Source organism: Kogia breviceps, chromosome 8 (assembly GCF_026419965.1).
Source record: "Kogia breviceps isolate mKogBre1 chromosome 8, mKogBre1 haplotype 1, whole genome shotgun sequence".
In the NCBI taxonomy this organism is placed as follows: domain Eukaryota; kingdom Metazoa; phylum Chordata; class Mammalia; order Artiodactyla; family Physeteridae; genus Kogia; species Kogia breviceps.
The window spans coordinates 32,602,926-32,626,896 of NC_081317.1; the positions used below are offsets into that span (position 1 = coordinate 32,602,926).

General features: G+C 39.1%; 2 protein-coding genes across 11 annotated transcripts in view; one reads left to right on the top strand and one right to left on the bottom strand.

The window, feature by feature from the left end:
- ZNF658 (zinc finger protein 658) overlaps positions 1–9,758 on the bottom strand; it is a 46,855-nt gene extending 37,097 nt beyond the window's left edge. For 3 of the 5 annotated variants that reach the window (XM_067041105.1, XM_067041108.1, XM_067041106.1), the window contains exon 1: positions 8,972–9,735. The gene's annotated coding sequence lies outside the window, so the exon portion shown is untranslated. Of the gene's footprint in view, positions 1–8,971 lie in introns of all 5 variants that reach the window. The other 2 variants (XM_067041104.1, XM_067041107.1) reach the window with 2 other exon arrangements.
- A 35-nt stretch (positions 9,759–9,793) lies between these two features.
- Positions 9,794–23,971, top strand: part of MFSD14B (major facilitator superfamily domain containing 14B) — an 80,609-nt gene continuing 66,431 nt past the window's right edge. For 2 of the 6 annotated variants that reach the window (XM_067041110.1, XM_059072419.2), the window contains exon 1: positions 9,794–10,279. In XM_067041110.1, the coding sequence (XP_066897211.1) occupies positions 10,172–10,279 (108 nt within the window). In that variant the 5' untranslated portion in view covers positions 9,794–10,171. Of the gene's footprint in view, positions 10,280–15,414; positions 15,540–16,772; positions 16,892–23,971 lie in introns of all 6 variants that reach the window. The other 4 variants (XM_067041112.1, XM_067041109.1, XM_067041111.1 and 1 more) reach the window with 4 other exon arrangements.

The window sequence follows — 23,971 nt, forward strand, 5'->3', positions numbered from 1 at the left end:
TAACTCAGCAGGCCTGGCTCACCCAAAGTCTACATATTCCAAACAAAGGTTTGGCCTGGAGGAGCTTCAAGCTTGAAGCTTACTCTTCAAGAAGAGTAAGACGTGGAGATCACCTTCATCCCCACAAATACATCAGAAATACATCTACATGTGGAACAACCCCTACAAAACACCTACTGAATGCTGGCAGAAGTACTCAGACCTCTCAAAAGGCAAGAAGCTCCCCCACGTACCTGGGTAGGGCAAAAGAAAAAACAGAGACAAAAGAATAGGGATGGTACCTGCACCAGTGGGAGGGAGCCATGAAGGAGGAAAGGTTTCCGCACACTAGGAAGCCCCTTCGGGCAGAGACTGCGGGTGGCTGAGGGGGGAAGCTTCGGAGCAACGGAGGAGAGCGCAGCAACAGGGGTGTGGAGGGCAAAGCAGAGAGATTCCTGCACAGAGAATCAGTGCTGACCAGCACTCACCAGCCCGATAGACTTGTCTGCTCACCCGCTGGGGCAGGTGGGGGCTGGGAGCTAGGCTCTGGTTTCAGAGGTCAGATCCCAGGGAGAGGACTGGGGTTGGCTGCGTGAACACAGCCTGAAGGGGGCTAGTGTGCCACAGCTAGCTGGGAGGGAGTCTGGGGAAAAGTCTGGAGCTGCCAAAGAGGTAAGAGACTTTTTTTTGCCTCTTTGTTTCCTGATGCGCGAGGAGAGAGGTTTAAGAGCACCACTTAAAGGAGCTCCAGAGACGGGCATGAGCCATGGCTATCAGCGCAGACCACAGAGACGGCCATGAGATGCTAAGGCTGCTGCAGCAGCCACCAAGAACCTGTGTGCAAGCACAGGTCACTATCCATACCTCCTCTCCCGGGAGCCTGGGCTGCCCGCCACTGCCAGGTTCCCATGATGCAGGGACAACTTCCCCGGAAGAATACACAGCGTATCCCAGGCTGGTGCAGCATCATGCCAGCCTCTGCTGCCACAGGCTCACCCCGAACTCCATACCCCTCCCTCCCCCCAGCCAGAGTGAGCCAGAGCCCCCGAATCAGCTGCTCCTTTAACCTCGTCCTGTCTGAGCGAAGAACAGAGGCCCTCTGGGAACCTACATGCAGAGGCGGGGCCAAATACAAAGCTGAACCCCAGGAGCTGTGCAAACAAAGAAGAGAAAGGGAAATTTCTCCCAGCAGCCTCAGGAGCAGCAGATTAAACTTCCACAGACACTTGATGTACCCTGTATCTGTGGAATACCTGAATAGACAATGAATCAGCCCAAATTGAGGAGGTGGACTTTGGGAGCAACGATATATATATATTTTTTCCCCTTTTTCTCTTTTTGTGAGTGTATATGTGTATGCTTCTGTGTTATTTTGTCTGTATAGATTTGTTTTTACCATTTGTTCTAGGGTTCTGTCTATCCATTTTACTTTTTATTTTCTTAGTATAATTTTTAGCACTTGTTATCATTGGTGGATTTGTTTTTTGGTTTGGTTGCTCTCTTCTTTCTTTCCTTCCTTTTTTCTTTTTTTTAACTACTTAAAAATTTTTTAAATAATCATTTTTTATGTTAATAACTTTGTTTCATTTTATTTTACTTTATTTTATTTTATCTTCTTTCTTTCTTTTCTTCCTTTTATTGTGAGCCGTGTGGATGACAGGATCTTGGTACTCCAGCCAGGCATCAGGGCAGAGACTCTGAGGTGGGAGAGCCAAGTTCAAGACACTGGTCTACAAGAGACCTCCCAGCTCCACATAATATCAAACAGTGAAAGTCTGCCAGATATCTCCATCTCAACACCAAGATGCAGCTCCACTCAACAACCAGCAAGCTACAGTACTGGACAGCCTATGACAAACAACTAGCAAGACAGGAACAAAACCCAATCCATTAGCAAAGAGGCTGCCTAAAATCATAATAAGGCCACAGACACCCCCAAACCCATGACAAGACATGGACCTGTCCAATGGAAAGACAATATCCAGCCTCATCCACCAGAACACAGGCACTAGTCCCCTCTACCAGGAAGCCAACACAACCCACTGAACCAACCTTAGCCACTGGGGACAGACACCAAAAACAACGGGAACTACGAACCCACAACCTGTGAAAAGGAGACCCCAAATACAGTAAGATAAGCAAAATGACATAACAGAGAAAGACACAGCAGATGAAGGAGCAAGGCAAAAACCCACCAGTCCTAAAAATGAAGAGGGAATAGGCAGTCTACCTGAAAAAGAATTCAGAATAATGATAGTTAAGATGATCCAAAATCTTGGAAATAAAATGGAGAAAATACAAGAAATGTTTAACAAGGACCTAGAAGAACTAAAGAGCAAACAAACAGTGATGAACAACACAATAAATGAAATTTAAAATTCTCTAGAAGGGATCAATAGCAGAATAACTGAGGCAGAACAGGTAAGTGATCTGGAAGATAAAATAGTGGAAATAACTACTGCAGAGCAGAATAAAGAAAAAAGAATGAAAAGAATTCAGGACAGTCTCAGAGACCTCTGGGACAACATTAAATACACTAACATTTGCATTATAGGGGTTCCAGAAGAAGAGAAAAAGAAAGGGACTGAGAAAATATTTGAAGAGATTATAGTTGAAAACTTGCCTAATATGAGAAAGGAAATAGTTAATAAAGTCCAGGAAGCACAGAGAGTCTCATACAGGATAAATCCAAGGAGAAACATGCCAAGACACATATTAATCAAACTATCAAAAATTAAATACAAAGAAAAAATATTAAAAGCAGCGAGGGAAAAAAAACAAATAACACACCCGGGAATCCCCATAAGGTTAACAGGTGATCCTTCAGCAGAAACTCTGCAAGCCAGAAGGGAATGGCAGGACATATTTAAAGTGATGAAGGAGAAAAGCCTACAACCAAGATTCCTCTACCCAGCAAGGATCTCATTCAGATTTAACGGAGAAATGAAAACCTTTACAGACAAGAAAATGCAAAGACAATTCAGCACCACCAAACCAGCTTAACAACAAATGCTAAAGGAACTGCCCTAGGCAGGAAACACAAGAGAAGGAAAAGGCCTACAATAACAAACACAAAACAATTAAGAAAATGGCAATAGGAACATACATATCAATAATTACCTTAAATGTAAATGGATTAAATGCTCCAACCAAAAGACATAGACTGGCTGTATGGATACAAAAACAAGAGCCGTATATGTGCTGTCTACAGGAGACCCACTTCAGACCTAGGGACACATACAGACTAAAAGTGAGGGGATGGAAAAAGATATTCCATGCAAATGGAAATCAAAAGAAAGCTGGAGTAGCAATTCTCATATCAGACAAAATATACTTTAAAACAAAGACTATTACAAGAAACAAAGAAGGACACTACACAATGATTAAGGGATCAATCCAGGAAAAAGATATAACAATTGTAAATATTTATGCGCCCAACATAGGAGCACCTCAATACATAAGGCAAATACTAACAGCCATAAAAGGGGAAATCGACAGTAACACAATCATAGTAGGGGACTTTAACACCCCACTTTCACCAATGGACAAATCATCCAAATGAAAATAAATAAGGAAACACAAGCTTTAAATGATACATTACACAAGAGGGATCCTACCTCAACATAATAAAGGCCATATATGTCAAATATATGACAGTCAACATTGTCCTCAGTGGTGAAAAACTGAAACCATTTCTACTAGGTTCAGGAACAAGACAAGGCTGTCCACTCTCACCAGTATTATTTAACATTGTTTTGGAAGTTTTAGCCACAGCAATCAGAGATGAAAAAGAAATAAAAGGAATCCAAATTGGAAAAGAAGAAGTAAAATTGTCACTGTTTGCAGATGACATGATACTATACCTAGAGAATCCTAAAGATGCTATCAGAAAACTACTCGAGCTAATCAATGAATTTGGTAAAGTAGCAGGATACAAAATTAATGCACAGAAATCTCTAGCATTCCTATACACTAATGATGAAAAATCTGAAAGCGAAATTAAGGAAAGACTTCCATTTACCTTTGCAACAAGAAGAATAAAATACCTAGGAATAAACCTACCTAAGGAGACAAAAGACTTGTATGCAGAAAACTATAAGACACTGATGAAAGAAATTAAAGATGATACAAATAGATGGAGAGATATACCATGTTCTTGGATTGGAAGAATCAACATTGTGAAAATGACTCTACTACCCAAGGCAATCTGCAGATTCAATGTAATACCTATCAAACTACCACTGGCATTTTTCACAGAAGTAGAATAAAAAAGTTCACAATTTGTATGGAAACACAAAAGACCCTGAATAGCCAAAGCAATCTTGAGAAGGAGCTGGAGGAATCAGGCTCCCTGACTTCAGACTATACTACAAAGCTACAGTAATCAAGACAGTATGGTAGTGGCACAGAAACAGAAATATAGATCAATGGAACAGGAATGAAAGCCCATAGATAAACCCACACACATATGGCCACCTTATCATTGATAAAGGAGGCAAGAATATACAGTGGAGTAAAGAGAGCCTCTTCAATAAGTGGTGCTGGGAGACCTGGACAGCTACATGTAAAAGAATGAATTTAGAACACTCCCTAACACCATACACAAAAATAAACTCAAAATGGATTAAAGACCTAAATGCAAGGCCAGACATTATATAATTCTTAGAGGAAAGCAGAGGCAGAACAGTCTATGACATAAATCACAGCAAAATCCTCCCTGACCCACCTCCTAGAGTAATGGAAATAAAAACAAAAATAAACAAATGGGGGCTTCCCTGGTGGCGCGGTGGTTGAGAATCCGCCTGCCGATGCAGGGGACATGGGTTCGTGCCCCGGTCCGGGAAGATCCCACATGCCGCAGAGCAGCTGGGCCCGTGAGCCATGGCTGCTGAGCCTGTGCGTCCGGAGCCTGCGCTCCGCAATGGGAGAGGCCACAACAGTGAGAGGCCCGCGTACCACAAAAATAAATAAATAAATAAATAAATAAATAAATAAACAAATGGGACCTAATGAAACTTAGAAGCTTTGCACAGCAAAGGAAATAATAAAGAAGACAAAAAGACAACCCTCTGAATGGAGAAAATATTTGCAAATGAAGCTACTGACAAAGGATTAATCTCCAAAACATACAAGCAGCTCATGCAGCTCAATATCAAAAAAACAAACAACGCAATCAAAAAAATGGATAGAATACCTAAATAGACATTTCTCCAAAGAAGATATACAGATTGCCAACAAACACACGAAAGAATGCTGAACATCATTAATCATTAGAGAAATGCAAATCAAAACTACAATGAGATATCATCTCACACCAGTCAGAATAGCCATTATTAAAAATGCTGAAGAGGGTTTGGAGAAAAGGGAACCCTCCTGCACTGTTGGTGGGAATGTACATTGATATAGTCACTGTGCAGGACAGTATGGAGGTTCCTTAAAAACCGAAAAATAGAACTACCATATGACATAGCAATCCCACTACTGGGCATATACCCTGAGAAAACGATAATTCAAATAGAGTCATGTACCACAATGTTCATTGTAGCTGTATTTACAATCGCCAGGATATGGAAGCAACTTAAGTGTCCATTGACAGATGAATGGATAAAGAAGATGTGGCACATATATACAATGGAATATTACTCAGCCATAAAAAGAAACAAAATTGAGTTATTTGTAGTGATGTGGATGGACCTAGAGTCTGTCATACAGAGTGAAGTAAGTCAGAAAGAGAAAAACAAATACCGTATGCTAACACATATACATGGAATCTAAAAAAAAAAAAAAAAGGTCATGAAGAACCTAAGGGCAGGAGGGGAATAAAGACACAGACCTACTAGAGAATGGACTTGAGGACACAAGGAGGGGGAAGGTTAAGCTGAGACAAAGTGAGAGAGTGTCATGGGCATAGATACACTACCAAATGTAAAACCGATAGCTAGTGAGAAGCAGCCGCATAGCACAGGGAGTTCAGCTGGGTGCTTTGTGACCACCTAGAGGGGTGGGAGCGTGGGGGGAGGGAGACGCAAGAGGGAAGAGATATGGGGATATATGTATATGCATAGCTGATTCACTCTGTTATAAGGCAGAAACTAACACACCCTACTAAAGCAAGTATACTCCAATAAAGATGAAAAAAAAAAAAAACCCAAACAAAGGTTTGTCCCGTGACTGTCTTCTGGGAGATAACCTCTAAGCCCTTGGAATATCCCTATAAGCCTGATAATAATGGCTTTGTTTACCTGGCGCCTTGGGGTATGTTAGGAAGCTTATGCTAACAATATGATTTATGATGGGGTCTTTGGGCCACTTGGTATCAATATCATCTCTGAAGGGGCTGAGGACTGAGTACCTAAGGTCAGTCACTCGGTGCTCCATGCTATGTGACTGACCCCCAATAAAAACCTTGGATACCAAGGCTTAGGTAAGGTTCCTGAGCGTCATGCGTATTGTCACACATCATTGCTGGGGTAATTAAACGATGTCCATAGCCTCCACTCAGAGAAGACAACTGGAAACTTGTTGCATGGTCTCTCCTGGATTCTGCCCTATGTGCCCTTTACCTTTTCTGATTTTAATCTGCATCCTTTCACAGTAATAAACCATACCATTAGTTTAACAGCTTTTCCTTTTCTTAATTAAAATGTTTATTAAATTATTTTTTATGATTGCTCCAGCTTTATTGAGGTATAATGAATAAAAATTGAAAAAATGTATGATGTTCAATTGATGTTCTGATATTCATATAGATTATGAAATAGTCACTCCAACCAAGCTATTAACATATCTATCACTTCACAGTTGCCATTTTCTTTCATTTTTCTTTTTGTAATGAGAACACTTAGGATCAACCCTCTTAGCAAATTTCAACAACACAATACAGTACTGATAATGACAGTCACACAGCTGTACATTAGGTCTTCAGAACTTATTTTGCATAACTGAAATTATATACTCATTGAAAAACGTCTCCCATTTCTCTCTTCCTCAAACCCCTGGAAACCACCATTCTACTCCACTGCTTCTAGGAGTTTGGCTATTTTAGATTCCACATGTAAGTGACATCATGCAATACTTGTCTTTCTGTGTTTGGCTTATTTCACTTAGCATAATGACCTCCAGGCTCATCCATGTTGTCACAAATGGCCATATTTACATCGCTTAAAATGATGAATTATATAATATTGCATATACATATATATCACATTTTCTTTAAACAATCATCTGAAGATAAATATTTATCTTGCCAACTGTGAATAATGCTACAATAAACATGGGAGTGCAGATATCTCTTTGTGATTCTGATTTTATTTCTTCTGGATATATACCCAGAAATGGGATTGCTGGATCATATGGTAATTTTGTTTTTTTACTTTTGGGGGGAAACTCTATACTGTTTTCCACATTCTACCAATTTACATTCCCATCAGCAGTGTACACATGTTCACTTTTATCAACATTCTTGCAACACTTGTTATTTTTTGTCTTTTTTTATAACAGCCATTCTAACAGATTTGAGGTGATATCTCATTGTGGTTTTGATTTGCATTTCCTTGATTATTAGTGAAGTTGAGCATCTTTTCATATACCTGTTGGTCATTTGAATGTCTTCTTTTGAGAAATGTCTATTTAGGTCTTTTGCCCATGTTTTAATCAGGCTATTTATTTATCTATTTGCTATTAAGTTGCACGAGTTCCATATATATTTTAGATATTAATCCCTTATTGGATATATAATTTGAAAATATTTTCTCCCATTCAGTAGGTTGCTTTTTCATTTTGTTGATTATTTCCTTTGCTGTACAAAAGCTTTATATGCAACCTCACTTGTCTAATTTTGCTTTGTGGCCTGTGCTTTTGGTGTCATATCAAAAAAATATTTGTCCAGTCAGATTTTTTCCCTGTTTCATTTCAGTAGTTTTAGAGTTTCAGGTCTTGAGAATTTCATCCACTTTGAGTGATGTATAGTGTAAGACAAGGGTCCAATTTCATGGTTTGCATATGGATATCCAATTTTCCAAATACCATAACACACGTATCCTTCAGTGAGTGCCATTACTTTCCTACAGCCTAGGATATTGAATTAAATTATGTGGAATCCCAGGTCTTTGACATTGATTAGTGCAGAATTAATTAGAAGGTAAGAATAAGGGTCTATTTAATTCCTATGGTATAACTATCAACATAATGCAATAAATAATTCATCTCCTAAAATTTACTTTTATGACTCTGCAAATCAAGGGACCAGACCTCACAGTGCCATCATCAAATATTACTTCCAGTGTTACATTTTTGGCAATGCATTTTAATTGGGATTTTCACAAACTGGTATGTATTTAGAAGATAATCAAGAAAGATGACAAGTTCATCTTGGCATTTCAAACAAATGCAGTTAGACATTTTTGTACAGATATAGAAGGCAGAACCAGAATCAAAGTATGGCTGAAATAGACAGTTTTTGGCTTAATAAAAGGACAAAATTCCAAAATATGACAGCTATCCATAAATGGATTGGGCCTATTTAACATATCCTCTTCTCTGGCTATATTTAAGAACAGGATAGGGGACAACTGGTCTGAGGTATTGTTGGGGGAATTTCCTACTCACAATTCAAGGCTGGAGGCTTCTAAAATCCTGTCAGTTTCCTAGTGCCAACTAAAAAGCCTTCAGTCAAGGATAAGTAGCAGTAAAGTCCCTGATAGAAGGGGCAGTCTAGGTAGATGACCTGAGCTCAATAGAAGAATTTCTATGTTCTTTCAGGAAAAACTGATTTTGGACATTAATATGCTTTGGGAAGCAATGTCTGATCAGTGAGTGTAAATGAAGCTATAACTCAGTACACCAAGTGCTATGGACTCAAGCCCTGGAAGGGACCTAAGCCAATGGATACACTATAGCAAATAAAACAAAAATCTTTAGGATTGTACAAGACCCATTTGAAACAACAACAATAATACAAGATGCAAATCAATAGTGAAATGACTGGTCTTACCCCATTCTTTAATTAAGTCCACCTGGGTCTCTTTAATAAGGAGGAAGCCATAAGTTCTTCAGTTTAAGTGTTTGTCTTCTTTCAAAGAGGCATAGAATTCTCAAACACCTAATAAAAAATATTCTGACTATATTTGTTCCCCAAATTCGTGGAGCAGGTCCTATCTGTCACATTAACTCTTTAACTAGCGAAGCCACTTTACTTTTGGAGCTTGGGTTGGCATCTGCAAAGTAGGATGTAATATCTCACAAGGTCCTTTCCAGCCAGTATTCATAACATTTATAGAGCCACAATTAGTGTTAGCTGATTTCTGTACATCAGCGCTTTACCCAAACATGATCTGAGACTTTGAGTAATCAGTTCATACACACCGTGTTGGTATCATCAAGTAGCTCTGGATTGGAACAGGGACCTGTATGTTTCCTAGGACCTGCATGTTTCCTAAGACTGTCCTTCCCATGAATCCCACAGCCCAGGTAAGCTCTCTGTCAGCTTCTTTATAGATTTTGAAGAGGAACAGAATATCGTAGTTGTAGCATACGGCACTTCCCCAGTTCGGGATTCCAGATCCCGGGGCTCTGTATCCGTGTCAGAACGTGCCCATCCATATACTTGTTGGGGGCACCAAACCAAGACCAGAAGTGCAGTCACTTACAAAACCCCCAGCACCTGACACCCTCAGTTCGCCAGAACCGGTTCGGTCTCAGTAAAAAGAAACTACTCTTGGGGTCCTCCGGAGATTGACGCATTTCCGGCGTGCTGCGGAGTCCTGATGCCAAGGAGGCCCCGGAAACGTGGAGGCGGGGCCTGAGGTGGGCGGGCGCTGCTGAGCCTTTGGGCGGAGGCGCCGAGCTTGTGGCGGGAGCTGAGATCCGGGGCGGGGTTTCCTGCCTCTCGCCGGCTTGTCGGGAAGCGGAGCGGGGCTATCTCAGTCGCCGGAGACGCTGTTGGCAGCTCTCTGAGTTGGGTTCTGTTAGTGGCTGTGGCTTGTGCCCGCTTTTAGCTGCTCTCCTCGCCTCGTTTCTCTTGCGGCTCCGGCCTCGTCAGCGCTCACAGCCCTCGGCGTCGCCACTGGCGCCGCCGCCTGACCCGCAGGCCGCTTTGGGCCGCGGAGCCCATGAGAGCGCGGGCCCCGCCGCCGCATTTGCGGCGTAGCTGTAGTCCCGGAACTCCCCCAGCAGGCGCGGGCATGGCAGCGGCATGAACGCGGAATCTCCACTGGAGAGGGAGGAGAAGGCGGCGTTGGAGCCCGAGGCGGGAGCCATGCTGGAGAAGCGCGCGGGCGCGCGGGCCGCGAGCGGCATTTCGGTGAGCGCGGGCTCGGAGTTCGGACGCTTTACTTAGCCCGAAGCCCCAAGCCAGGGGAGGTTGGGCGGCGTCGCGGCCGGAGTCCGGGGACTCCTGATGAGGGGCTGGGGCCTGGGTCCCCTGAGGATGAGGATACACTGATCCTCCGCGTCGGCTCGAGGGGCTCTGGCTGTCGGAAAGCCTGTCCTTTTCCATTTCAGCCAGCCGAATTCATCACTGCTAGGCTTTCCTAGCGCTGCTCATCGCTAGACAAAAATTTAGGCGACTTGGTTATTGTTTCAAAAGACGCCCAACGTGGGACCGTGAATATAAGTAATTTAGTTTTTTCAGAGTTCTTCATACACGTGACAGTGGATACTATTTTCATGGTGCACTTTCAGGCTTGAGCCTACTTAGAAGATGTGTGGAGAACCTTTAGAACGGGCATTGGGCCCTGGACCGGGAAGTTGGAGCTGGAGGCTGGGCAGCGCCTTCCTGTTCCTTCATAGTTCTCTAGGCAGTCGCAGAAGCAGTTGGTGAGCAGGATTTCAGAGGAAGCTGCCTATCCCAGGGCCCAACTGAGGAGCGTATTCAGGCTAATCTCTTTTAACAGTTTCACGTGAGATTTATATGGCTTCCGAAGCACTGGTTTAATTGGCCCGGATTCGACAGAACAGGCTGTCAGTGGCGCTTAGGTGTCTGACGTTGGAACTGTAAGCATAGAGTGTCATTTCTCAAAGATATATATTTTTTCTCTTTTCTTTTTTGCTCTATTTAGGACAGGAAATAAAGAAACGGTACAATGAACAGAAACTAATGCCAAGGAGACTTTTTCCAAAGAAAATAGAAATTTTAGGAAAATATATGCAATCGGCTTCAGATTTAATTTGCTTTTAGAGTGCTAAATGATGTTGAAGGCCCCTTCCTGCCCAAGCGACTTCTTATTTTTGAGAAAAAAAATTAGGAGCTCCTCATTTCAAAGATAAGATTTCTGGAAAGTGGCAAAGTTTTTGGTAGGAGGAGGGAAATTCTGTAGAATTGGGTTTTCTCGTTTTGTTTTTGATTACATAAAAGGTAGACTTCTCTTCCTGCCGACTTAGGGAAACGAAACTGCCAGCTCCTCCTCCAGTCTTGGAATTGATAGACCATAATTACTGACCAGTGGCCAAGCTAGTAACCTGAGAGGTAGACTCCATCCTTTCCCATCCCCTCATCCAGTATATTAAGTCTAGCTAAGTTTACCGGGTAAAGATTTTAGGTTTTTTATCCTTTGTGCATTCCTGTGGTTCAGTTCCTTAGCGTTTTTGACCTAGATTTTGACTATCTCTTGAGACCCTTGCTTACTTCATCATCAGGCTGCTCTCCACAGTATTGACACAGTATTGATTAGTGTAATCTAACATGTAAATATGATCATTACTGCTGTCCTTAAATATTTTCATTGGCTCTCTTTGGCTTATAGGATAAAAAAATAACCTGGCAGGTTGAAGCATTAAAGCATAGTGATTAGGTGAGTGTGCTTTGAATCCCAGTTCCCACTTTTTATTACCTGTATAACTTTGGGCAAGTTATATAACCTCTTCAAATTAATGATACTGTTTACCTCAGAGAATTGTGAGGGTTACTACAACCTGGCACCTAGTAAGTCCTCTATAAATATTAGCTGTTATTGTTATTATTTCTCAATATTTTAAGCATGAATGATTGGTCAGAATGTATAGGTGATCCTTGTCTGATAAAAAGCATTCAGTTCTCTCCCATTTACTAATCTATACAGGAACTGGACTCCAACCTAAAAATTAAAGTTGATGATTTTATGTGCTTAGAACAGGAATTTTTGAGGAATGTGTACTCAAAGAATCTGAGACAGTTTATTCCTTGATTGCTTTCCCTTGAGTCTTGATGCTAATTTAGGCACAAATAGATTCCTGTCCAGTCTTTCCTTACCTCTTAGGGTGTGTCTAGTCAGTATTGATAAATTGCAGTGAATTCTGACAGTGAGTTTTGGTGCTTGCTCTACTTAGATGACTAGCATGGGCAGGTAACTGGGTTCAGCCACTGGTGCTTTTTGTAATGTGTGTTGCCTGGGAAAGCAGTGAATGTCTTTAATCATATATGTTCGTGTCATATGCCAGTACTCCCAAATTATGCATCTTTCCTGTTTGCAGTTTGTTTCTAGTATTGCTTCCAGGTGCTACATTCTTTGGCCTCCAAGACTTGACTTCATTTTAATGTGTTGGAATTTCCTTATAGCTTGATTGTAGTGTATTCATGGTTTCAGGTTCTTAGATGCTACTAATAATCACAAGCAAGACTGCCCACATACAGGGAATCGGCTGAAACTTTTTTCTACCTTGTTTGGCAAAGAGATGTATTGACCTGAATAATAGAAGGGAATCACATATTTATTCTGAGGGACCATTGCAGTCTAGAAAAGGGAGTTGTGTGTAGTAAATAAGTTCTTGTTTTATTGTCCTTTCTTTGCTCTGTCCCTCCCTAATTGTGTGTGTACATACACCTTGAAATGTTGTGTCAGAATTATTTGCATTATTGAATGCATATTCTTTTGGAATCATTTACCTTTGAGCATCTGAAGAGAATTAAGGATCTTCTGCAAAGAAAACACAACTGAGTTTAGCATACTGTGTATTTCAGAATGTTCATTGACTCCGAAAAGCCAGTACTTAGATACCAGTTAAGATCTCTGATGTAGGGCCTCTCAGGATCAATGCCATTCTGGTGACATTTGACGTGTTTTTAGTTGATTTTCCTCAGACCGTTTCAGAGGAGCTCCTGTAAAGACTAATTTTGATTTATAAGGACAAGAATATATATTATATAGGCAAAATGGAAATAGTACTGAAGAGCAGCTTGTTACCCAAAAAAAGGCTAAAATGGCTAGATATGTTTTGTTTGTAAAAAGGTGAAAGAGGGGACTTCCCTGGAGGTCCAGTGGTTAAGACTCCACGCTTCCACTGCAGCGGGGCATGGGTTCCATCCCTGGTCAGGGAACTAAGATCCCACATCCCGTGTAGGACAGGAATAAAACACAGACCTACTAGAGCATGGACTTGAGGATATGGGGAGGGAGAAGGGTAAGCTGTGACGAAGTGAGAGAGTGGCATGGACATATATACACTACCAAACGTAGGGTGGATAGCTAGTGGGAAGCAGCCGTGTAGCACAGGGAGATCAGCTCCGTGCTTTGTGACCACCTAGAGGGGTGGGATAGGGAGGGTGGGAGGGAGGGAGACGCAAGAGGGAAGAGATATGGGAACATACGTATGTGTATAACTGATTCACTTTGTTGTAAAGCAGAAACTAACACACTATTGTAAAGCAATTATAGTCCAATAAAGATGTTTTTTTTTAAAAAAAGGTCCCACATCCCACGGATGGCACAGCCAAAAAAAAAAAAAAAAAGTGAAAGCGGACCTAGGGACATTTTAGGGGAATTTTTTTTTTTTTTTTCTTTTCCCGGTACGCGGGCCTCTCGGTGTTGTGGCCTCTCCCGTTGCGGAGCACAGGCTCCTGACGCTCAGGCTCAGCGGCCATGGCTCACGGGCCCAGCCGCTCCACGGCATGTGGGATCTTCCCAGACCGGCATGTGGGATCTTCCCAGACCGGGGCACGAACTCGTGTCCTCTGCATAGGCAGGCGGACTCTCAACCACTGCGCCACCAGGGAAGCCTGGGAATTTTTTTAAAATTAGCTTTCAGTTCTTAACACTGTTAGGAATCAGTATGATCATTTTAGTAATAAAATAGTCCTGGGACATTAGCACAACCAAACTCTGTTAAGTAAATTATAGCAGATAAAAGGAGAAATGAAAAGCATTTGTGAGCAGTGGATCTGTCGCAATTTATAAAAGTAAATGCATTGTGCTTTCACAGCAGAAACATTTATATTTCATATTAAGAATTATGCAGATCTCTAGTCAAGTTTCAAGCCTTTATCAGAACACAGACTTGTTGTTGCTGCTGTTGTATTGTTCTTAGGCCTAGTATAGGCAGGATTTTGTAAAACTTGCTTAGGATATCTGAGCATCCTTTCCCACTGGTTTTACTAGATTAAGTTCCTGAAGACAGGGACTACAGCTGTGTATCTTTTAATCTAAAATAAGTGTATGTTAGAGAAGTAAATTAGTCTAGTTTAAACCAGTAATTATGCTTATCAATGAAATTAGCTTGTTGCTTTTATATAAGTTTTGGTTGGCCTTATAAAACAAATTGGAGAGGTTTGTTTTCTTTTATTCTCTGAAGAGTTTGTGTAAGATGGTAATATAGTTGTAGAACTTTATGGTTCTTCAGTTTTTTTGGCTAATGTAGTTCTAGAACAAGGTAGATTTTCTGTTTGATTTTCTATTTTTTTCTGTCAATTTTAGTAAGTTTTATTTTGCTAGGAATTTGTCCATTTCATCTAAAATTTCAAATTAATTGACATAAAGTTGTTCCTAACAGCCTCTTAGGCTCTTTTTAATTACTGTAGGATCTTTAGTCTATTTTTTTTTTTATTGCTAACATTGGTAATTTTTACCTTATCTTTAAAAAATATTCTTTAGGGTCTTCTGGATAAATATTCACAAATTTTTCAAGTGGCATTAATTGCATGTCTTACTTCTGTATTATATGAACTGTATCCAGGAAAATGTTCAGTAGTAATTGTAAAAGTGCACAGCCTTCTCTGCGTAACAGGAATATATATATTTTTTCCACTGTCAAGGATGATGTTAGCTATTCAGATAAACATGCTTTATTACACTATGGAAGCGTCTTTTTATAACTCATTCTTCTTGCTGGTGTTTTCTCTCACCTTTCCCCCTTCTTTCTCCTTCCTTCCCTCTCTCCCTCCTTCTAGTTTAGTGTCTCATAGAACCTTCACAGGTGGTTTATGAAATCTGAGATGTGCCCTGGGGAAAGAGGTTGTGGCATAACAAGGGCATTGTTATATGCAAATTGGAAGAGAAATTTGTCCTTAATATCTGTAATCAATTATAACAAATAAGAGTTTTTAACCCTGCAAAAAACATCATATTTGTGAAGTTTGGTCAATTTCCTATCTAGATGCCTGACTTTTTTATATGTAGCTTTGTATTTGCTTGTTTTTTAAAAACAGCTTTATTGTAATATAATTATAAAAACTATATATGTTTACAGCGTACAGATTTGTGTTTTGACGCTTGTGAAATCATTACTGCAATCAACATAGTGAACATATCCATCACCCCTAAAAGTTTCCTTGTGCCCATTTGTACATCCTCTATCCACCTCCACCTTCCCAGGCAAGCATTTATCTACTTTCTGTTACTATATATTAGTTTTAATTTTCTAAAGTTTTATATAAATGGACTCATACAGAATATATTCTTTTTGGTTTGGCTTTTTTCAACTCAGATAAGTTATTTTGAGATTTATTCATGTTGTATAAATGAGTAGTGCATTCCTTTCTGTTGCTGAGTAGTGTTCAGTTGTATGGATGTATCAGTTTGTTTATCCATTCATCCCTTGGTGAACATTTGGTTTATCACCAGTTTTTGGCGGTTACAAATAAAGCGGCAATGAGCATTCATGAACCAGTCTTTGTATGGAGTATACTTTATTTTCTTTTAAGTAAATACTTAGAAGTGGAATGGCTGGATCATATGGTAGGTATATTGTTTAATTTTTTAAGAAACTGCCCAACTTTTTTAAATTTTAAAATTTTAATTTTACATTGGCACTAGCACTATGAGAGTTCATCTATATCCTCATCAACACTTGGTCAGTCAGTTTTAGCCCTTCTAGTAGGTCTGTAGTGGTATCTTACCGTGCTTTTATTTTGCATCTCCCTATGTATGGCTAATTATGTTCAACAGCTTTTCATAAGCTTACTTGCCATTTGTATATCCTCTTGGTGAAGTGTCTGTTCACGTCTTTTGCCTATTTATTTGTTGTTGTTGGGTCGTTTATTATCTTAAAATTGAGTTTTAAGAGTTCTTTATATATTGGGGTTGCAAGTCTTTTATCAGACATATGTTTGCAAATATTTTCTTCTGAGCAGAAGTTTTAATGAAATTTAATTTTATCAATATTCTCTTTTAGGAATTGTGTTTTTGGTTTCATATCCAAGAAATCCTAACTCAGTATCACAATAATTTCCTTTTATATTTTTAGAATTTAAAAAAATTTTACAATTAGGTTCATGACCCATTTTGAATTAATTTTTTATATGGTGTACAGTATCAATGGCAGTTCTTTTTTTGCATATGGTAACGAATTGTTGCCTCATCTGTTGAAAAGACTTATTCACTGAATTGCCTTTGCACCTTTGTCAAAATTCAGTTATCCATATATGTGTCAGTCTATTCTGGATTCTTTATTTTGTTTCATTGATCTGTTCGTTTCTTTACATCAGTACCATTCAATCGCTATTACTGGAGATTCATAGTAAGATTTGAAATGAATAGAGTTTGTCCTACAACCTTGTTCTTCTCTTTTAAAACTGTTTTGGCTATTCTGGGTCCTTTGCATTTTAGAATTATAGAATCAGCTTGTCAATTTCTACAAAAAAGCCTGCTGATATTTTCATTGGGATTTTGTTGATCCAGAAGATCAGTTTAAGAAGAATTGTATAGTCTTCTGACCCATAAATGAGGTATTTCTCCATTTATTTTAGATCTTTAATTTCTTTCAACTGTGCTTTATAATTTTCAACAGGTCTTTTGTGTCATTTGTCACATTTTCCCTATATCATGCGTTTTAGGTGCTATTGAACATGTAATGTAAATGTAATATAAATGTAAATTATTAAGAAATTTTAAATTCACAACTGTTTGTTGGCAATATATAGAAATACAGTTGATTTAAGAAAAAATTTTAATTGTGATATAATATACAAAATTGTAAATTGTAACAAAATTTACAATTTAATTATTTCTATGTGTAAGTTCAGTAGTATATTCACATTATTGTGCAACCAATCTCCAGAACTTTTTCATCTTCTAAAACTGAAACTCTGTATCCATTAAACAGCAACTTCCCATTTACTCCAGCTCCTGGTAACCACCATTCTGCCTTCAGTTTCTGAGTATTGCCTACTCTAGATACCTCATATAAGTGGAGTCATATACACAATTTGTCGTTTTCTGACTGGCTTATTTCACTTAGCATAATGTCCTCAAGACATGTTGTCTTCAAGATTGTTGAAGGCATGTGTGGCATGTGCCAGGATTTCCAATTTTTTTGAAATTATTTATTTATTTATTTTTGGCTGCGTCGGGTCCTTGTTGCTCCGTGCTTTTGGCTGCATTGGGTCCTCATTGCTGCGCACGGGCTTTCTTTAGTTGAGGCAAGTGGGGACTACTCTTCTTTGCGGCACATTGCTTCTCATTACTGTGACTTCTCTTGTTGCGGAACACGGGCTCTAGGCACCCGGTATTCAGTAGTTGTGGCACACAGGCTGTAGAGCGCAGACTCAGTAGTTGTGGTGCATGGGCTTAGTTGCCCGGTGGCATGTGGGATCTTCTTGGACCAGGGCTCGAACCCATGTCCCCTGTGTTGGCAGGTGGATTCTTAACCACTGTGCCACCAGGTAAGCCCTTTCCTTCCGTTAAGGCTGAATAATATTCCATTTTCTGTATGTGCCACATTTTCTCTATTTATCTTTTGATGAGCACTTGGGTTGTTTCTATCTTTTGGCTATTGTGAATAATGCCACTGAACATAAGTGTACAAATATTGGGTTGACCAAAGTGTTACCATCTTATGGAAAAACCCGAACGAACTTTTTGGCCAACCCAATATTTCTTTGAGATCCAACTTTCAGTTCTTTTGCATATCTACCCAGAAGTGGAATTGCTAGATCATTGGATAATTCCATTTTAAATTATTTTAAGGAACCATTATACTGTTTCCCATAGTGGCTGCACCATTTTACATTCCCACCAACAGTGCACAAGGGTTCTAGTTTCTCTACCTCCTCATCAACACTTGTCATTTTCTTTCTTTTTTTTTTTTACAATACAGAATACAGTTAACTTTTATTTTTTTAATACATTTATTTATTTTATTTATTTATTTTTGACTGCATTGGGTCTTTGCTGCTGCACATGGGCCTTCTCCATTTGTGGTGAGCAGGGGCTATTCTTCATTGTGGTGTGCAGGCCTCTCACTGTGGTGGCCTCTCCTGTTGCAGAGCATGGGCTCTAGGCACGTGGGCTTCAGTAGTGTGGTGCACGGGCTTAGTTGCTCTGCAGCATGTGGGATCTTCCTGGACCAGCACTCAAACCCGTGTCCCCTGCATTGTCAGGAGGATTCTTAACCACTGTGCCACCAAGGAAGCCCAACACTGGTCATTTTCTGTTTTGTGTTGTTTTTGCTTTTTTTGTGGATAGTAGCCATCCTAATGTGTATGAAGTGATATCTCATTTTGATTTTGCATTTTCCTAATGATTAGCATGTTGAACATCTTCTCATATGCTTGTTTGGCCATTTGTATATTTTCATTAGAGAAACGTATATTCAAGTCCTTTGCCCATTTTGAATTGGGTTATTTGGATTAACTCCTTATCAGATACATGCTTTGCAGATATTTTCTCCATAGGTTGCCTTTTCACTTTGTTGATTCTGTCTGTTGATGGACAAGTTTTAAATTTTTATAAAGTCCAGTTTATCTATTTTTACTTTTGTTGCCTGTGTGTTTTGGTGTCGTAGGCAAGAAATCATTGTCAAATCTAATGTTGTGAAGCTTTTCCCCTGTGTCGTCATCTAAGAGTGTTAGGTGTTATGTTTAGGTCTATTTTTTTTCCCTGCTAATCCCAAACTCCTAATTTATCACTCCCCATAGGTCTTTGGTTCATTTTAAAAGTTTGTAATTTTGTTGAAGCCCGATATCTGTTGTTTCTTTTGTTGTCATTTTGGAGTCATGTCTAAGAATCCATTACTAAAGCTAAGATTTACCTCTGTGTTTTCTTCTAGGAGTTTTATGGCTTTTAGCTTAGTTCATTCATCTGTTTTGAATTAATTTTTGTGTGTGGTGTGAGGTAGGGTTCCACCTTCATTCTTTATATGTGGAAATTGAGTTGTCTTAGCACCATTTGTTGGACAGACTGTTCTTTGCTCATTGATTGAATGGGTTTGGCACTGTTGACAAAAATCAATTGGACATAGATATATGGATTTCTTTGTGGGCTTTCAGTTTTTTTCAGTTGGTGTATATGATAGACTCTCTCTTGCTTCTATGTCAACAAGTTGCTGGTGTTTACTGTGTACTTTGATCCTTGAGTTGGGGATTATGTGGGAGACAAAGGGAGTAGCTTTCAACCTTATCTTTTTCCAGTTGGCAGCAGATGACCTGATTGACAAAAGCCAGATGTCCTAGTTCATCTGAACTTTTCATTTTCAGGTCTTGTTGAGAAAGCAGGTGAAGGGGTTGGTGAAGATTGTCCTTTGCCCAGATACACACTATCCAGGCCAGACTTCTTAGTGTGGGCAAGGGATAGGTGGGTAAGTAAAGGTCTGTGCTTTACTTTGCCTGAGACTCCTATTACCACTTAACTCAGGTTGCTGCAGTCCAGGCTACCTGCCATATGTATGTGCTGATTCTATTTGTGGAGAAATTTGGGCTCTCTAAGAAAGGCATTGTATGTAATACAAGTGGCTAGTAGCACATACTCTGGAGATATGTGACTCCCTGGATGTAATACGAGCTTTGCCACTTACTAATCACGTGAATCGGGCAAGTACTTAAGCTCCTGTGCATCTGAGTTTTGTCATCTATAAAGCGGGGATAATGATAGTTTCTGTGCCAAAAGATTGTAGTGAGGATAAAATTATAGTAATGTGCTTTGATCAGGGCTTGGCATGGTGTCTATTGCTGCTGCTGTAAAAGGATAATTTTTGCCTGTGTGTATCTCAGCATCCTTTGTAATAGACTGTCCCTGACCTGTGTCCTTGTCCTTCAGAGTGTTTATTTCCATTTTAAATTTTACATTTCATGAAGTGGGAGCCGGGATAGGTTCTTCTATTGCTGCCATTGTTCCCAGCATCTAGCTGACATATAGTAGAGCTCAACAAATATGTGTTGAATGAATTGATCAGTTGGAGTTGATTTTTTTTTGGGGGGGGGGGGGCGGCTGCGCCACATAGCTTGCGGGATCTTAATTCCCAGACCAGGGATTGAACCCGGGCCACAGCAGTGAAAGCGCCAAGTCCTAACCACAGGACCACCAGGGAATGCCCTGGAGTTGAATATTTTTATTGTTAAAGAATGTTGATAGAAATAGGAATATTTACAAAAACAGTTCTTGGGATCTTAGTTTGCTTTAAGTTGGTTGGTAGTTGATAAATTGTTTGAAAACTTGAGTGAGGGAAAAGCAGTTCTTTTACAAATATTTAATGAATGCTTGGTCTATCCAACATGATAGCCATGTTATTTATTCAACTATTTAATGTGAGACTGACAAATTTTTTATAATTTTTGCGAAAAAGTCATTTCATCTGGAGAAATAAGCAGTAAAATTGTTTTTCTGACTTGCATTCCAATATTATTAGGGAGGATGAAGAAAAGCAAAGCCTTTAGGTATAGTCATTTATTTGCTTTTTAAAACCATTTGTGTTCTCCTTGTGCTTATATTTAAAAGCTTTTTAATAAAAATTTATTTTTGATGGAGCATTTTACTAACCAGGTATATATGATTTAAGCAGAAAGCACCATAAGTATGAATTATTAAAATATTGAGGGCTAATAGTGAAACATACTTTTCATGCATGTCTTTTATAGTAATGCAGAGATGACTGACTGAATCTTGTGGCAGTACTTTCCAACTATGGAGTAATTTTCAATTAGAATATATTTTAAAATAATTTTTTTTCTGTCCAGAAGTATGATGGAGCCAACAGTTTACATAGTTATAGACTTGGTTCCTTAAAATATCAAACTCAAATATTTCATTTTAACATTGTGCATGACATAATGTATTTGATAAAGAGATTCATTATTGTACATAAGAAGTCCAGGAATAGTGTGCTTAGCTTAGCAGTTTAATATCACCAAGGACCTGGTGGGCTCATTACATTCATAAGCTTCACTCCTCCCAGTGTGTTGGCTTTTGGTCTTTAGGATTGATCCCTTGTGGTCTTTTAAGTTCAAGTGCATTTTAACGACCCTGCATTTTTAGTCCTGCCACCCCACATTTACTGTTTTTGACATTGTATTTTATATCTTTTTGTTTTGTGTATCCCTTAACTGCTTATTGCACATATAGATGATTTTGCTACTTATTTCTTTAAACTTTCCCTACTAGCTTTATATATACATGGCTGATTTATTACCTTTACTGTATATTTGCCTTTACCAATGAGATTTTTCCTTTTAGAATTTTCATGTTTCTAGTTGTGGTCTTTTTTTTTTTTTCCCCCTGCTTAGAAAAGTTCCTTTTAACATTTCTTGTAAAGTTGGTTTGATGGTGCTGAACTCTTAGCTTGCTTGTCTGTGAAACTTTTGATCTCTCCATCAAATCTGAATGAAATTCTTTGTTGTAGGTTTACCCCTTTCATCACTTTAAATATCGTGTCTCCCTCCCTTCTAGTCTGCTGAGTTTATGCTGAAAAGTCAGCTGATAGTCATGGGAGTTCCCTTGAATGTAACTTGTTGCTTTCAATATTCTCTCTTTATCTTTTATTTTTGCCATTTTAATTACTGTTTATCTTGGTGTGGTTCTCTTTGGGTTGATCCTGTTTGGGATATCGGTGATTCCTGGGCCTGGAGGTCTGTGTTTCCTTTCCCCAGTTAAGGAAATTTTCAGCTATTATGTCTTAACATATGTTTTCTCTCTCTTCTCCTTCTGGGACCCCTATAATGCAAAGGTAGTATGCTTGATGTTGTTCTAAAGGTATCTTAGGCTGTCCTCCTTTTTATTTTTTCTCCTTTTGTCTGTTCTGCTACAGTGATTTCTACTCTGTCTTCCAGCTTGCTGATCCATTCCCTTGTATCATTCAGTCTGTTGTTGATTCCTTCTAGTGTATTTTTCATTTCACTTATTGTATTCTTTCTGTTTTGGTTCTTCTTTATATTTGCTTGTTATATGTATTATATACGCACAAAAGTTTAACTCTTTGTTAAACACGGGTTTTTAACTGTAATGGAGTCCAGCATAACTTTTTCTTGCATGGATGGTGACAATAGTGTTGTGTATACAATCATGAAACTAAGGGACCTAATTTTGGGGTTTATGATCTATTTTGATTTACTTTCTTTTTAGTGTAGCAATATATACATAACATAAAATTTATCATCTTAGACATTTTTAAGTGCATAGTTCAGTGGCATTTAAGTACATTAAAATTGTTGTGCAACCATTACCATTGTCTGTCTCCAGAACTTTTCATTATCCCAAACTGAATTCAGTACCCATTAAACTATAACTACCCAATTCCCTCTCCTCCCAGCCCCTGGCAACCACCATCTACAGTCTATCTCTATGAATCTGACTACTCTAGGTAACTTGTACAAATAGAATTATACAGCAACTGTCCTTTTATGACTGGCTTATTTCACTTAGCATATTGTCTTCAAGGTTTATCCGTGTTGTAACATGTCAGAATGTCCTGTCTTTTTTACTGCTGAAAACTATTCCATTGCATGCATATACCATATTTTGTTCATACATTCATCCACCAATGGACACCTTGGGTGGCTTCTACCTTTTGGCTGTTGTGAATAATGCTGCTGTGAATGTGGGTGTCGATACCTCTTGGAGACCCTGCATTCAATTCTTTTGGGTATATACCCAAAAGTAGAATTGCTGGATCTCTACGTAATTCTATTTTTAATTTTTTTAGGAACCCCATACTGTTTTTTACAGTGGTTGTAGCATATTACATTCCCATTTATGGTGCACCAGGGTTCCAGTTTCTCTAAATCTTTGTCAACACTTGTTTTTTCTGGTTTTAATTTTTGTTTTTAGTCATGGCCATCCTAATGAGCACAGGTAATATCTCATTTTGCTCTTGAGTTTCATTTTCCTAATGCTTAGTGATGTTCAGCATCTTTTCATGTATTTATTTGTTCTTTGCCCAATTTTTTTTTGTCCTTGAGTTGTAGGACTTTTTTTTTAATATACTCTGTATGTTAATTTCTTATCAGATATGTGATTTGCAAATGTTTTCTCCTATGGGTTGTCATTTCGCTCTGTTGGTAATGTCCTTTGATGCAAAAAAGCTTTCTATTTTGACCAAGTCCAATTTATCTATTTTTTTCTTTTGATGCTTTTTCTTTTGGTGTTATATCCAAGAAATTGTTGCCAAGTCCAGTGTCATGAAGCTTTTCCCCTATGTTGTCATCTAAGAGTTTTATAGTTTTAGCTCTTATGTTCAGGGCTTTAATCCATTCTGAGTAAATTTTTTGTGCATGATGTAAGCTACAAAAAGGTCTACATCATTCTTTTGCATGTGAATATCCAACTTTCCCAGCATGTTTGTTGAAGAGACTGTCCTTTCTCCATTAAATGGTCTTAGCACCCTTGTTGCAAATGATTTGACCGTTATGCAAGTGTTTATTTCTGGATTCTTTTATACTCCTTAGGTCTATATGTCTGTCTTTATGCCAGTACCACACTGTTTTGATTAGCTTTGTAGTATGTTTTGAAATCAGGAAGTGTGAGAGCTACAGTTTTGTTCTTCTTTTTCAAGATTGTTTTGGCTATTCAGGATTCTTGAGATTTCATGTAAGATCATG